Source organism: Rhamphochromis longiceps, linkage group LG12 (genome assembly GCF_057381845.1).
Source record: "Rhamphochromis longiceps isolate RC_006_pf linkage group LG12, R_longiceps_female_GT1.1, whole genome shotgun sequence".
NCBI lineage: Eukaryota > Metazoa > Chordata > Actinopteri > Cichliformes > Cichlidae > Rhamphochromis > Rhamphochromis longiceps.
Genome location: NC_140568.1, coordinates 30364487 through 30381348, shown reverse-complemented (window position 1 = coordinate 30381348; position 16862 = coordinate 30364487). Strand labels below are relative to the sequence as shown.

Sequence of the window (16862 nt, the reverse complement as noted above, 5' to 3'; positions counted from 1 at the left end):
CTATGTAACAATGTAACAAATGAAATTTCTAGCTGTTGTTGGGTTTTTTTTAGCTTTGACTAAGATGTGGACCTTTTGTGTCTTGGATCCAGGCCAATGTTGTCAGATCAACTTTTAATCACTGTTCCAGTTTCCAATACGTGGCTTTTCTTGTACAGCTGTAATAGAAAAAGAAAGAAGGAAATCTATTTTCCCAAAACACTGTGAGAAATATAAATATAACCAGATGTGGTGTATAATGAAATAAGGATATTGAAAATGGCACAAAAATAGCAATTTATGATATGACTGGATATACAACGGGTGGCGTAATGTGCTTTAGATGTGGGAAGTACTGATAGTACAGATACTTGTGTTAAAGAAAAAGACTCCAGTCAAAGTTGAAGTACTGATACAACTTGTTTACTCAAGTAAAAGTTAACAAGTTCTCTACCAGCGATGTTTTTACTAACTAAACCTCATGTCATATTAATAGCATAATGTCACCATCCTGTTACAACCACAATGTACCTATCTTCAAGATTACCACAAAAATTCACCTCGAAATGATTTCTTGAACATGACAATGACTTCCCTATGCTCAAATGGTCTCAGTCATAAGCCCAGTCACTCCATCTCAATCTAATAGATTGATTAGATTTTGGAGTGCGGTGAAGATTGCATCATGCGGTGAAGATCAGCTTAAAATCATTTTTGGCTAATTCAAATTGTATGATGTCAACATGGTCAATTTATGATTCAAACCATCTACTAAAGAAAAACAAAGGTGCAGTGAATGCAGTAAAGTGGATAATGGATATGAAAAAACAGTAAAATAGCTAGCTAGCATAGTATAGGGTCCTAGCTAACCTAACCCTACTATCATCTAAGCTGGCATTCATGTTCGCAGGCTAACATCATTAAAGTGTCTAATAATGTCCACTGTGACAGTCACAAATCTACAGATGGTATCACAGCATACAGCACTCAACAATGTACATAAACTATAACGAGTGTCAGGAAGCACTAAGTCCTTCACTATTCGCCAAAATAGAAGCAAAATGTTTGGTGTAAGTTACCCAGCTTAAACCTCAGTGGCAGCTACCTTGTCTTGCCGGTAAAAAGGAATCCACCTCAAATGCAGCTCTTTTAAAGGATCTGAGCTGGAAAGAGTAGGTATTTGGTAGGTCAGCTTTTTGCAGAAATTTAAAATAATTAGAAGTGTGAAATGACCTTTAAATTGCATTAAATTGTATATGACATGTCTGCTTCAATTTTTGACAAGTGATTGATAATGTTAGGATTAATTGTGAAAACTAATCTTCTTTGTTCTTCTTTTCCCTCTCTGGAAGGATTATGTCATAGGCCAGTTTGAATTGAGAAGGCGTGGTAAGAGAGTATATAAAGCTTAGAGAGATGGATAGGTGGCCATTTTGGAAGTTGCTGTGTGTGTGTGTGTGTGTGTGTGTGTGTGTGTGTGTGTGTGTGTGTGTGTGTGTGTGTAAAAGATTGGCCAATAAACTAAAGTTGTTCTCTGTTCAGTCAAAACAGAGTGATGTCTGCTGTTTTCACACCACACCCCTCTGCGTAGCACGGGGTTAAGAAATATATATCATAAAATTAAAATATTACACTATAACAAAACGCTTACTTGACAAAATTCACAGAGGAAACCTCTGGGGTGGAATAGTGTCATCTACCGAAGGATCATCTTCCTGTCAGCTGTAACATACATAATACTCAGTACTGCAACTCACCAAGGAAAAAGAGCTGAGGTGATGTTAGTGGCCCTGAATATGACTGGGTGTTTAGTAGGAAGGTCTTTGTTGTTGTTGTTGTTTTTATCCAGGAACTTTCTTAGAAGATTCAACTGATCAATAATCTGGTAATTACATTTATTTCAGAAGCTAAAAGGGTCAGAAGACTGGAGTGGTGAGTAATGACTGTATCTGTTGAAAGGTGACATTTACAATGAAGTCTTCTTGATGAGTGGGGGATTATGACTTTTTCTAAGTTATGGCTACAGCTGGGACAGAGACCAAGAAAGCCTGAGTTTCATCTAGATTCTTATTTCATATATAAAGATTGCATCTTCTTTCTTTGGCTGCTTACATAAAATTCCTGCAGATGGAAACCAAACAACACAAGCACATGATGGTAAATGAAGGAGCAATAGAGATCTGTGTGGCTGAAGGAGGAGAGGGAAAGTGGAAGAAATTAAAAGAGAACAGTAGAAAAATTAATCTCAGTGAATTTCCTCTTACAAGCCAAAAAGGCCCGTCATATTTGATATTTTGCATCTCGGTGGAGGAGGAAAAGAGCAGAGATGCTGAGTGGGCTCACTTGAAGAGTCATCAGTGGCAAACAGTATCGCCAGTATGATACCATACAATCTGCTTCCAGTAAAAGCCCAGGCTAAATTTGTCTTGTGTTGTACACATGGTAGTCAGGTAGCAGAAAAGCGGAGAGACACTGAGTGGGCAACATGAGCCCCGATGAGTATGCTCGCATAAAGCTAAGCCAACTGTTACGCCAACTGCCTAGTTCAAACACAAAAAAGCCATTCTAAAAATGTCAGCTGAAATCGAAATCGACTATCTGCTCATTTTTTTTTGGGAAGACAGCGGCGTAGTGGAGAGTCAAACGATGCTTCTGTGTTATGAAGTCAAACCATATCAGAAAAATCTCTGGCTTCACACGCAGGACCAGAGAGGGATTTCAGAGAAACCCACTGCAGGCTGACAGGCTCTGTGAATGTGAATCATGATTAGAGGACGATGCAAGCCAGCACATGCCCTAAACTGAGCGTTCAGGCTGGTGAAGGATTGCTGAGCTTCCATGTGACCTTAAGCAAGGCATAAAGGCCTCCAGGAGTTTACATATATTTTCAGATGTCTACAAACCTGTGTACTATTTGTGTAGTTGTACAAGTGAGTTTATGTGCTGTATGTATGAGATACAGATTTGTGTAGGGAACCTCGAGTGACCCAGGAGCAAAATTCTCCGCAGACTTGAGTTCAGGGTTCATTTCCCAACATCTGTGCCTTCAGCTTGGTCCTGTGGTCCAACAAACAGAAACTGGCAGTGTTCCAGTGTGAGCAGCCAATAAGGGATCGTGTCCTTGTCACTGAACCACTGACTCCTACTGGGTAGGTTAAGGTCTTCTAGAAATGGCTGTGTGGGGCACTGAATCTGAAACCTCTAGTTGCTTTTGGTGAGGCTCTCCACTAGAAGCAAAAAAAAACAAAACAAACAAAACCCACTGCATGTGAATCCATTCCCAAACTATCTGGAGAGTACATTATGCAACAACAATCACTGTATGTAACTGAGGAAAGGAGGATAGATAACAGTGTTAAACAGTATTCAACACGCTTTCAGGACTATTACAATTACTCATTGAACTGAGTCGACCCAACATTTTCACTCATCTCAACATTTGAGCCACAACCCAGCAAAGATTCTTGAGGCAGTGGTGCTGTGTGCCTGGACAACAATAGCCGGGGGCAGAAAGCATAAAATTACAACAACGTCATTATTACCAGAAGGGACATTGGTCCCACTTCCACTGGTGTTCTACTCACTCACTCTCTGTTCTGCAAAAACAAATGCCACTGTGTAACACATGTTTTTGTGGACTAAGAGAAGGTATTCAATTACATCCTTCACGGCTTTTTGATCCATAAAACTGTAGTGAATTCTTGGTTAATAATATTAAATAAGTAATATTTAAATAAGTAATAATCATTAGCTGTGGATCTTAGATTTGCGAGGACAAGGACTGTCCATTGTCACCGAATTGGTTCAAAATCTTTTAGGAGCAGCCAAAAGGATGGAGAGTGAACTGTAAAGGGCGAATGGTGGAGGGTTCAGTGGTCTCAGGATATTATCTCAGCTTTTTATGGACAATGCAGTTGTAACCCATATTTGAGTATGGCTTAACTAGAATACACCAGAATAAAAGAATCATTAATCTAAGCAGCACACTTCATTTGTAATGAATAAACCATAGGTGCAGCAGTTAAGGAGTTAACTGTTCTGGTTTAGACACGTGCTACTCTAGGCCAATGAGCTGCTGAAACGTGGTACAGGCTCCGCCTGCCGCCCCTGCCTAGGAGGACACAGATTTTTCTTTTCTCTCTTCCGCTCGCGAACCTTCCATGAGCAAGCTAGTGAGGAAACGAGACAGCGATTTACTGAGACGAGGTATGAAAAAGAGTAATATGGACGGAGAGCTAGCACTCGCCGTTTACGAAAGATTGTTTTACTGTATGTATATTGCTAAGACGAGTAATTAGCTGGTTCTTTTTACATTGCTTAGTCGAGAAAGGTCGGGAGTTAGAGACGACGCCATTTCATCGGTCGTGCGCCATCTCGCGCTGCTCCGTCTTTCTAATTCTGAGATCGGTGAGCAAAGTGTTTTACTTGTTCATTATTTATGTGTTTCATGAATGCCTTGCAAGTAAAATGTTCCAGTGTTTAATGATAATTGTTTAGGAATGTTCTGTAGGAAACTTTGTTCAATTTACTGAAACCCAGCAGTTGAAGTGAATGTGTGAATTGTGATTTTTATGAGGAACTCAATATGTCCCATGACACTGTCGTTGACAGGTCAGGTTTTTTTTTTTTTCCTTTTGTTTGGTTTTGTTTTTTTTTGTTTCTTTGGTTTGTATCTTCCTGGTGCATTCCAACGGATCCTGAAATTGATGGCGAGCCAACCCCGTTGAAGGACCAAATGACTTTGTTCTGTCCTGCACATCAGAGTGTGGTAGGCCAGATGCAACAAAACAGAGACACACCACGCCATTTTGTACTCGTAGTCCCCCTTTTCCACACACATCCCCCTGGACTCACGGGCGGGTTGTTTTAAGGACACGTTTTACGGACTCTGTACATTCCATGAATGTGGACAAAAGTGAGTGTGAGCGGTCGGAAATAACCCTCCAGCTGATTAACTGTTGCTATTTGTAAACGAAGTCTGTGAAAATGCAAATAAGTGTTAACATTTATATGCTGATGATTGACATTGTGGTTCATTGTTAGATGTGAACTGTACCTCTAGAAAGGGTGCACCCAGGTAAGATTTCTTTTTTTTTTTTTTGTTTTCATCGAGTGATCACTGTGATTTTGCCAAAAGGTATTATTAAGAGAGTACCGGTACCGAAAGGGAATAATTTCATTTGTAAGTGTTTTATGTGTTTGTCATAATGTCCTGTTATTTCTAATTGAAAAAAGAAAAATACAATTCCGGCTATTTTTCAAAACTCGTGATTGTCTGAGTCTCATTCATTTCGCCTCTCCTGTACGTAGCCGAACCTACTGGTCCAAATCTTTGAGCTCTTTGGTGTCAAATTTGGGTGATATACTCTTGTTTTGATCTGGGAGTATTTGAGACACGCACATAAGTGTTACAAGTTGGCGAGCCAGCAGCCAGGAGTTATTGTGAAACTGCATGAGACTCATCTTATTAAGTATTACAACGATAAGAAACAATCAAAACCTAGTTTGACAAAATGGACGTAGTACTTAAAGAGGCAATTAAAATCCCAAACGCAGTAATCATAAAAGGGCTTACTAACAGCGACCTCGATGAAGAAGTAGCTATTTACCTGGGGAAACACGGTTCAGTTAACCGCCACATCCGTATAGATGATCCGCATTCTGAGTTTCACAGGCAGATGATAGCTGAGTTCAATCATGCCAGTGCAATGGATACTTTGAATCCTCTTTTGCCGCAGACTATTCAAAGCTCTGCTCAGCCTGAAGTCACGTTTGAAATTAGGAGTTTAACTGAGGCGTATGCAGCGAATGCGAGGAATGTCACAAGAGCATACATGAGACAACTGTCTGAAATGGCCAATCTTAGTGGCCATTCACTAGAAAACATGCTCAAAGAGGGACTGGCTAACTTAAACGTGCCCCCCCTATCTCCTCAGCCTACAGTTTCTCCCCCTGTTGACAGAGGCGAGACAAGTTTGCATGCACAGGGTGACCATTCCCCCAGTCAACCTGCTGCTGATTTTTCACAGTCTACGGATTCGATTCCAACCTTAAATCAAAACCTGATCGATCCTGACTCACCGACCCAGTTCCATCCCACACTTGAGCTTAACCCGCCCAATGTCCGGCGGGTGGTAGTTGAACATGTGGTGCGCAGTAGTGAAGTTTCTTCACACTCGCCCATGCCGAGTAGGATTAGAGCTTTCTCTGGGCGCATTCCTCGCCCTAACAGTGAAGCTGATTACGACACCTGGCGCACAAGTGTTGAAGTCCTCATGAGTGATCCAGCCGTTTCTGACTTGAACTGCACACAGAGGATCCTTGACAGTCTTCTGTCGCCTGCCACAGACGTCACTAAGCATTTAGGTCCAAATGCTAGACCCTCTGAGTACCTGAGAGTACTCGATTCTGCGTTTGGAGCCGTCGAAGATGGCGATGAGCTCTATGCGCGATTCATGAACACACTTCAGAATGAAGGAGAAAGACCATCAGCCTATTTGCAAAGGTTACATGTCTGTTTGACCAAAGCAATGCGACGAGGAGGTGTCAATGTGTCGGATTTTGACAAGCAATTGTTAAAGCAATTCCTTCGTGGCTGTTGGGAGGACAGTCTCATCAGCGACCTCCAGCTAGGACAAAGAAAAGAGAGCCCACCTTCGTTCTCTGAGCTACTCTTGCTCCTACGCACGGAAGAGGACAAGCAAGCCTCAAAAGTCCATCGTATGAGACAACATCTTGGTCAGAGCAAACCTGGCCCTAGCAATCCAAAGCACCGGGCCATGTCAAATGTACAAACAGCAAGTAGCTGTGAGTCCAACCTCAATGTGTTAAAGAAACAAATTGCTGATTTGAGTGCACAACTTAACAGTTGGAAAATAGAAAGCCAAAAGCAGAATCAGCCCAAGCACTCAAAGTCAGAGTGCCACACAGTTAATGCCAAAGTCGAAGTCTACCCCACGAAAAGGAAGGCTTCGACCGCACAGAACTTTGCAAAAGCCAATGCAAAGCCGCGTCCTTGGTATTGCTTTCACTGTGGTGAGGACGGTCATATTGCCTCATCATGTGAAAGCGAACCAAATCCATCCTTAGTGGCCATGAAGCGAAAACAGCTGAGAGAAAGGCAATCTAGTTGGGAAGCATCAACTAGGGCCAGTGATGAGCCGCCTTTAAACTAATCCCAGCCTCCAGTGTGGGACAAGTGGGGGCTGCCGGAGACAATTCTCGTCCCAAGCCTCAACGTGCCTTTTCAAGGGAAGTTCAGTCAAAAGCGCCGTCTATACACCTTCCAAAGGGTTTGGTCGGAACCAAAACTTCTGCTACTGTCATTATCGCTGGCAGAGAAACGAACTGTCTTCTTGATACAGGGTCACAAGTGACAACCGTGCCTCAGAGTTTTTATGAGAAGCATCTCTCAGACTTGCCTATAAACCCGTTGGGCGATCTCCTGGATGTAGAGTGTGCAAACGGCCAATCCGTCCCTTACCTAGGTTATGTAGAACTCTCAATCACCTTTCTCAAGAACTTTGTGGGTTCGGATATTAGTGTTAATACCCTAGCATTAGTTATCCCCCCTCTGCGAGCCGAGGCGCGAGAACAGATCTTGATAGGTACAAATACCTTAGATGCCCTTTATGCTGACTTCCATGAGTCCAGTGCGAACTTTCAGCCCGTCCCCCATGGTTTCAGAGCGCTCCTCAAAATCCTTGGAGTACGTCGAAAAGCCGCTAGCAATTGCAGCCTTGGGTGTGCAAAGTTAACGGGTAAAGAGCAAGCTGTGGTGGCGGCAGGGCAGACGGCAGTTTTAGAAGCTTCGGTGTACATTCCCAACTCCATTGATGAGAAATGTGCAGTTGTCGAATCGTCATCAGATTTTCCCTTGCCCAGTGGTTTGCTTGTGTTAACTGGTCTTGTCAACCTGCCAGCCAAGCGGCCTTGTAAGCTGCCGGTTGTAGTGAAAAATGAAACCGATCACGACATTGTTGTCCCGTCAGGCCGTGTGCTAGCTGACATTAATGCTGTGACCAGAGTCATATGTAAAGAACAGACAGAGAAGATGTCAAACTCTTCAGACCACTCAGGAAATTCTTCTCAACCTGAAGAAATCAGTTTCGACTTTGGAAATGACCTACCTGATGAATGGAGAAATCGTGTCACAAAGTTGCTAAATTCAATGCCTGGAGTGTTTTCACAGCATGCATTGGATTTTGGACACACAGAGAAGGTGCAACATCACATCAAGCTTAGTGATGAAACCCCATTCAAGTCCAGACCCCGACCAATACATCCACACGATGTGGAGGCCGTGAGGAAGCACCTGCGGGAACTGCTCGACGTGGGAGTGATACGGGAATCTGAATCACCATTCGCTTCCCCAATCGTAGTAGTCAAAAAGAAAGATGGTTCAGTTCGCTTGTGCATTGACTATCGGAGGTTAAACCTCCAAACCATCAAAGATGCATATGCACTCCCGAATCTGGAAGAGGCTTTTTCCGCTCTAGCAGGGTCGAAATGGTTCTCGGTCCTAGATCTCAAGTCGGGATATTATCAGATTGAGATGTCAGAGTCAGACAAGCAGAAAACAGCCTTCGTATGTCCCTTAGGATTTTGGGAATTCAATAGGATGCCCCAAGGGATCACCAACGCACCCTCCACTTTTCAAAGGCTCATGGAGCGGTGTATGGGTCCGATGAATCTTAAGGAGGTCCTTGTCTTTATTGATGACCTCATCATCTTTTCATCATCTCTTGAAGAACACGAGCAACGCCTGAAGAAGGTCCTGTTGCGGCTGAAAGAGTTTGGGTTAAAATTAGCACCCGAGAAGTGTAAATTTTTCCAAACCTCTGTTAAGTATCTCGGCCACGTGGTGTCAGAGCGTGGAGTCGAGACTGATGCAGAGAAGATCAAAGCCCTCACGAGTTGGCCCGTCCCCACCAACCTTAAAGAGTTAAGGTCATTTTTGGGCTTTGCTGGGTACTACCGGCGATTCATCCAGGGTTTTTCTAATATTGTAAGGCCGTTGAATGAGTTAACCGCTGGTTACCCACCATTGAGAAAAGGAAAGAAAAGACCCACGAAGCAACAAAGCTCCATGTACCATAGCCCGAAAGAGCTATTTGGTGACAGGTGGACTCAAAAGTGTCAAGAGGCTTTTGAACAAGTCATTGGTAGGCTAACCTCAGCCCCAGTGTTGGGCTTTGCCGACCCCAGACTCCCATATATCCTCCATACGGATGCTAGTACCATTGGCCTTGGTGCCGCTCTGTACCAACTCCAGGATGGACAGTTGAGGGCCATAGCCTTTGCTAGCAGAGGACTTTCAAGAAGTGAGATGAGATATCCAGCCCACAAGCTGGAGTTCTTGGCCCTTAAGTGGGCTGTCACCGAAAAGTTCTCAGACTACCTATATGGTACAGAATTCACAGTAGTGACAGACAGTAATCCGTTAACGTACATCCTAACATCAGCGAAGCTGGATGCAACGAGTTACCGTTGGCTCTCAGCCTTGTCTACTTTTTCATTCCAACTCCAGTACAGGGCTGGCAAACAAAACGTAGACGCGGATGCACTGTCTCGTCGTCCCCATGGTAGCCCAGGTGATGATCCTGTCTCACAGAAGGAAAGTGAAAGGATCCGGCAATTCGCCCTCACTCACCTCAGTGGCGATGACAAAGAAATGGTTTCTAGGGAGGTTGTACAGGCCATCTGCGAAAGGCATTCAGTTAATTCTGCAGGCCTGGATTCAGGGTCATTCACTTGCCCAGGTTTGGCTTTAGTTGAGTCCTTAGCCTTACATGCTACAGCTGTCCCTGATAGCTTTGCAGGGGAGCTGTTGAATGGTTCTCCTCTTCCCCCGCCTATGGCAGAGGATGAGCTCAGACAGAAACAGAGGCTAGACCCAGCTCTCGATGCTATAGTCACTCTGTTAGAAACTGGTCAGACCCCACCTCCCAGTCTTAGAGCAGAACTACCTGAGCTTCCCTTGTTGCTGCGTGAGCTCTGTCGTCTTGAACTGCAGAATGGAGTTCTTTACCGAAAGAGGCAAACCGGTCCAGACATCTCCTTTCAACTCGTGTTACCCGAGGAGTTGAGGTCAGTAGTCTTCCAACACCTCCACAGTAACATGGGCCACCTAGGAACTGACCGCACTATTGACCTGGTCAGAACTCGGTTTTACTGGCCAAAAATGCAGACGTCAGTTGAAAAAATGATCAACACGTGTGAACGGTGTGTTCGCCGGAAGTGTAGGCCAGAGAGGGCAGCTCCCCTCATGAACATCAAGACAAGCAGGCCCCTTGAACTGGTCTGTATAGATTATCTATCTATTGAGCCAGATCAGTCTAACACTAAGGATGTATTAGTTATGACTGATCACTTCACTAAGTTCGCAGTAGCTGTCCCTACACCCAACCAACGAGCGCGCACTGTTGCAAAGGCCCTCTGGGAGAACTTCATTGTTCATTATGGTGTCCCAGAGAGACTTTTAAGTGATCAAGGCCCCGATTTCGAATCGAAGACAATAAAACAACTCTGCGAAATTATTGGCATGAAAAAGATACACACAACGCCATACCACCCCAGAGCCAATCCAGTTGAGAGGTTCAACAGAACACTTCTCCAAATGCTTGGTACCTTGAATGACAATGAGAAGTTGCATTGGAAAGAGTATGTAAAACCTCTAGTACATGCATATAATTGTACCAAGAATGATGTGACGGGCTATTCGCCTTATGTGCTGATGTTTGGGAGACAACCAAGGCTTCCCATTGATCTAGTATTTGGGTTGCCTGTGAATGCTCAGAAGAAGTCACACTCCCAGTACGTCAGTGATCTAAAACATAGGTTGGAGGAGAGTTTTAAGATCGCAACCTCAAACGCACAAAAGAATGCTGAGCGCAATAAAACTCGCTTTGACAAGCAAGTGGTTGACTCAACTCTCAACGTGGGTGACAGGGTTCTCGTGCGTAATGTTAAACTGAGGGGAAAGCATAAGTTGGCAGACAGATGGGAAGATGATGTGTACGTAGTTCTGAGAAGAGCAGGCGAACTACCAGTCTATACGGTCAAACCGGAAGCGAAAGAAAGACCAGTCCGAACATTGCACAGAGACCTGCTCCTTCCTTGTAGCTTCATACCGGTCACAGAGTCAACTGAAAACAGTCCCAAAAAGCCCCAGGCTCGGCGGAACACAAGGCAAACTGTTGTTCAGGAAGACGACGACGACCTCGACTCCGAGTATTTACCAGTACCTACCTGGATACCAATCTCCATTACCAGCTCTGTCAAGCCAACTCTCGTTGTGCCCCGCACTGAAAGTGTGCAAAGACAATTTCCAGCTTATGATGAAGCCGAACGTGACAACCCCGCCGAACGTGACAACCCCGCCGAACGTGACAACCCCGCCGAACGTGACAGACAATCCGAGGAAATTGAGGAAACGGAAGTTGTGAACTTACCTGAAACTGCAACTGAGAACTTACCCGAACATGTGGACTTACCTGAGCCTAGTTTGCGGGAAATCAACGTTCAAGTTGAAAATCCTGTGGAAAGGACCCAGCAACCTAGTGAGCAAGTCCTGCCCGAAGTGGATGAGACGATGCTAGAGCGTCCTAATGACCAAGAAAGAGTCATAACTGAGCAGCCCAGTTCATTTGGTTCACAGAACAGCTCTCGGGAAGAACATGACGTTCTTCGTCGGTCTCAAAGGTCACGTCAGACACCAGAAAGGTTGCAGTATTCTACCTTAGGTAACCCCTTACTGTATGTTGTTAATGCAGTATTTAATAGCCTAAACGAAGCCATTTCAAGCTCTATGCAGTCTAACCATTTGGACGCACAGGGACGTGCATACCATCAAGTGGGGAGGGTGTAACCCATATTTGAGTATGGCTTAACTAGAATACACCAGAATAAAAGAATCATTAATCTAAGCAGCACACTTCATTTGTAATGAATAAACCATAGGTGCAGCAGTTAAGGAGTTAACTGTTCTGGTTTAGACACGTGCTACTCTAGGCCAATGAGCTGCTGAAACGTGGTACAGGCTCCGCCTGCCGCCCCTGCCTAGGAGGACACAGATTTTTCTTTTCTCTCTTCCGCTCGCGAACCTTCCATGAGCAAGCTAGTGAGGAAACGAGACAGCGATTTACTGAGACGAGGTATGAAAAAGAGTAATATGGACGGAGAGCTAGCACTCGCCGTTTACGAAAGATTGTTTTACTGTATGTATATTGCTAAGACGAGTAATTAGCTGGTTCTTTTTACATTGCTTAGTCGAGAAAGGTCGGGAGTTAGAGACGACGCCATTTCATCGGTCGTGCGCCATCTCGCGCTGCTCCGTCTTTCTAATTCTGAGATCGGTGAGCAAAGTGTTTTACTTGTTCATTATTTATGTGTTTCATGAATGCCTTGCAAGTAAAATGTTCCAGTGTTTAATGATAATTGTTTAGGAATGTTCTGTAGGAAACTTTGTTCAATTTACTGAAACCCAGCAGTTGAAGTGAATGTGTGAATTGTGATTTTTATGAGGAACTCAATATGTCCCATGACACTGTCGTTGACAGGTCAGGTTTTTTTTTTTTTCCTTTTGTTTGGTTTTGTTTTTTTTTGTTTCTTTGGTTTGTATCTTCCTGGTGCATTCCAACGGATCCTGAAATTGATGGCGAGCCAACCCCGTTGAAGGACCAAATGACTTTGTTCTGTCCTGCACATCAGAGTGTGGTAGGCCAGATGCAACAAAACAGAGACACACCACGCCATTTTGTACTCGTAGTCCCCCTTTTCCACACACATCCCCCTGGACTCACGGGCGGGTTGTTTTAAGGACACGTTTTACGGACTCTGTACATTCCATGAATGTGGACAAAAGTGAGTGTGAGCGGTCGGAAATAACCCTCCAGCTGATTAACTGTTGCTATTTGTAAACGAAGTCTGTGAAAATGCAAATAAGTGTTAACATTTATATGCTGATGATTGACATTGTGGTTCATTGTTAGATGTGAACTGTACCTCTAGAAAGGGTGCACCCAGGTAAGATTTCTTTTTTTTTTTTTTGTTTTCATCGAGTGATCACTGTGATTTTGCCAAAAGGTATTATTAAGAGAGTACCGGTACCGAAAGGGAATAATTTCATTTGTAAGTGTTTTATGTGTTTGTCATAATGTCCTGTTATTTCTAATTGAAAAAAGAAAAATACAATTCCGGCTATTTTTCAAAACTCGTGATTGTCTGAGTCTCATTCATTTCGCCTCTCCTGTACGTAGCCGAACCTACTGGTCCAAATCTTTGAGCTCTTTGGTGTCAAATTTGGGTGATATACTCTTGTTTTGATCTGGGAGTATTTGAGACACGCACATAAGTGTTACACAGTGCTGCTGGCTTCATTGAGTAATGAGCTCCAGCTCACATTGAGGCAATTTGCAGCCAAGTGTGAAGCAGTAAGGAGGGAGAATTAACACCTCAGAGTTTGGAGTTTCCAGTTGTCAGCAGAAGAAAAGGGTGGACTCTGTGCTCCAGGTTAGGGATGAGTTGTTGCCTTGAGTGGAGGAGTTCAAGTATGCTAGTTTCCTGTTCACAAGTGGAAGGAGAGTAAAGCTGGAGATTGACAGATGAGCTCTAAATCAACGCTGTTAATTTATCAGTGCTCCTAAACTCACCTGTGGCTCTAAAAGAATACGATCACAGATACAAGCAGCAGGTTGCTCCAGTGGGTGGAGTAACACAGAAGACCCACTAGTTAGTCCTCCACATCAAAAGGAGCCAGTTGAGGGGGATTGGGCATCTGCCTGTGCTTCAAGGACACCTTCTGAGGAATTTCACTGATATTCAAATGGATGGAAAGAAGCTCTTTAATCAATGTTTCTCTGGAATTTAAAAGCAGAGACAAGATTTGTAACATTAATTTTGCCCATTACCCACTGTCATTAGATGAAGAGCAGCAGGGATGTTTAAATTAATTTGTCATAAAATGAAACCAAAAGCAAAACTAATTTGACCATGACGTTGGTAAGAAAAATATTCTGCTGATAGCACAAAAGTAAGTGATGGCGAGAAAGGGAAAAAAATGAGGGAAAAAAGGAAAAGAAAAGCTTCCAAATTGCTACACAACTCTGTAAAAGCTCCTCTGCATGTGTTCCCACTGGATGCAGAAGGAATGATTTCTGTAGAAAACTCTGAAAAACACTTTTCCTTTATGCACTGCATGGTAATTTTTATATGGCCAATAATGACTGAAATGATGGGGAAACTGTTCCAATAATCACCATTATATTTAGATGTCTGTCTATGAATCATCTGTCTTGAACATCAGTGAGATCTTGGCTCAGCGTAGCACGCTTTTCTCTCGCAAGACTGATGGATCGCTGTGGCTTGCATGTGTAAAACAGCCAAGATTACTCATGTGGACTGCAATCATCCAGCTCCACAATAGGCACGTTAAGGACAAAATAATCATTCACACTTCATCTTCGTCTTGGATCAGAAAACTTAGCCAAGAGCTTACAGATGGGCATCTCCTCCTGTTTGTGACTGACAGAAAAAAGGCAGCTCTCTACGACCAAATGGCCAGTGAGCAAAATTTTAAGCAAAACAAATTGTGAGTCAAAGCTTAAAAGGGAAAAAGATAAAGTGATTTTGAAAATTATTAAGCTCATTTTCAAATTCTTTTGGGCTTTTCTCCTCTAATCTAAATGGACCAGGACACAGCTACAGCAGATATATGAAGTCGTTCTTTACCAATATTTTTGTTTCAAAGCAACCTAAACCCTAAATGAATAAGACAAATGGAGAGGCTTCAGGAATAGTTATCCAGGCTTCTTGAAGGACATTTAAAGCTCTTCTTTGGATCTTGGCTGCCTTTTGTTCCGTTTTACCTCAAGGTTATCCCACACTGGTTCAGTAATACTGGAGGTTCCATTGTGTGTTTTTATATCATCATGCTTTTACTGTATTGAGTGTGTTTGAAATCATTGTCATGCTGAAAAATTAAGCCATTAAGAAGGAGAAACTTTCCAGATGGTATTTCATGTTGGATCAAAATCTGACTGTGCTTTTCTGTGTTCATAACTCCATGAATTTTGACAAGATCCTCAACACCACTCCAAACCATGACAGCACGCTGGAGTCTCCAGTGTGCTTTGCAGATGGCTGTAGGCACTCAGTGTTGTACCTCTCTCCCGACGTCCTCTGTACATACTCACAACAATTTGAACCAAAAATCGCAAATTTGGATTCATCACTCCATAAAATCTGTTGCCACTGAGCTTCAGTCCAATTCTTGTGTAATTTGGCATACCTCAGTCAAGAATGGCTTCTTGACAGCCGCCCTTCCACTGAGAGCATTTCTGATGAGGTTTCAGTGGACAGTAGATGGTTCAGATGCATCTCTCAGGTTGTGTGACAGGTTTTTGCTGCATTTTTCTCTCCATTTCTTAAGGACATGACATTCAGTGAATGTTCATTGTGAGGGGTTTTTTTTTTTAGACAGACAGACAGACAGACAGACAGACAGACAGACAGACAGACAGATAGACAGACAGATAGATATACAGACAGACAGACAGACAGTGTATGTGTAAATGAATGGTTCTAAATGCTGTGTATTTATAGTGTATGATTAATCTCTGTGAGCCTATTTTTCCTTTTCTTTTTTTAAGACTGTCACCTACGGTACAGTGCATTGGTGTGAACTGTGTCTGATTTTAGTTCTCTAATTTATGGGCAGCAAACTAGACAAGAAATAAGCTTGATTTGAAAATAAGGGAGCTGAAAAGATGTGTTGTTTTGTACGCACACACGTGTATGTATGTGTGCATAATCTCTGTAACTTCAGGGAAGAAGGTTGTGACTGAACACCAAATGTGACTGGCTGCACGCTGCAGTCAGTGCATGTCTCAGTGCCTTTGTGTCTCAAGTCTAAAAGTCTTTTGGCCATGAAATACAATAATAAAGTTTGCTTTAGACAGTTTTGGGGGACAACCCGAGTTATTTGCACAGACAGACAAAAAGAGAGAGGGGGGGGGGGGGGGTTGTTGCACACAGACAAGATGGAGGAAGAAGGAGCAGAAGAGCGAGCAAGAGACAGATGGGGGACAAAGCTAAATGGATCCAACACATCCCCACTGATTCTGACAAATGGCAGAGTGACAGAGTGAGGCGACTGCAAGACACACGCGCTCTCTGTCACAACTACAGGCATCAATAGTCGCGTGTCACAGTGGCAGTGGTTAGAATCCAAATAAGTTTAGCCAGAAAAAATAAAACCGATTCAAGTAGCAAATAATTGAGAGCAGTCTGAGTCACACACATATATACCAACACATACACAAACACCACCCACCTCTTTTACCCTTTCACTGCAGGCTTGCAGACATAAGGGAAGCATGCCTGTCACAGCATACTAAGCCAACAGCTAGAAGCGACAGTCTGACTGAGTGGTCTGGCAGCGCTTCAAATGCTGTTATTGATCTGTCTAGAAGTCAAGTTATATTGAGAAATGCAAAAGACTTGACTAGTTAACATCAAATGCTGCTCCTGAGCACATGCTACTACTGTATGATGTATGATGGACATGTGATGACTACAAAGTGAACAAAACAGCAGGCATCTTCTGACGTTTTCTTGTTTTTTCTTTCATTGCTGATGTCGGAGATAAAACCTCAGTCCTTGACAGGTCTGTTCATTTTGTTCACTTTACACTAGAATATATATGTTGAAGGTTAAAAAAAAAAGAAAAGAAAAGAACCATATAAAAGACACGCTGATGTAAGATTAATTACACACAAATAAAAGTATTACATAGAGTCTGACTATATTAGATCACATATAGATTATATTTATTTATTTATTTACAAAAAAATAAATGTTCAAAATCAGTCTTTATCAGTAAG

General features: G+C 43.0%; 1 protein-coding gene across 1 annotated transcript; it reads left to right on the top strand.

The window, feature by feature from the left end:
• The first annotated feature begins 5407 nt into the window (after window positions 1-5407).
• LOC146657575 (zinc finger CCHC domain-containing protein 12-like) lies at window positions 5408-7154 on the top strand. Its single transcript, XM_085426785.1, has one exon. The coding sequence runs from the start codon at window positions 5493-5495 to the stop codon at window positions 7152-7154; it is 1662 nt and encodes a 553-aa protein (XP_085282911.1). The 5' UTR covers window positions 5408-5492.
• The last annotated feature ends 9708 nt before the right edge of the window (window positions 7155-16862 follow it).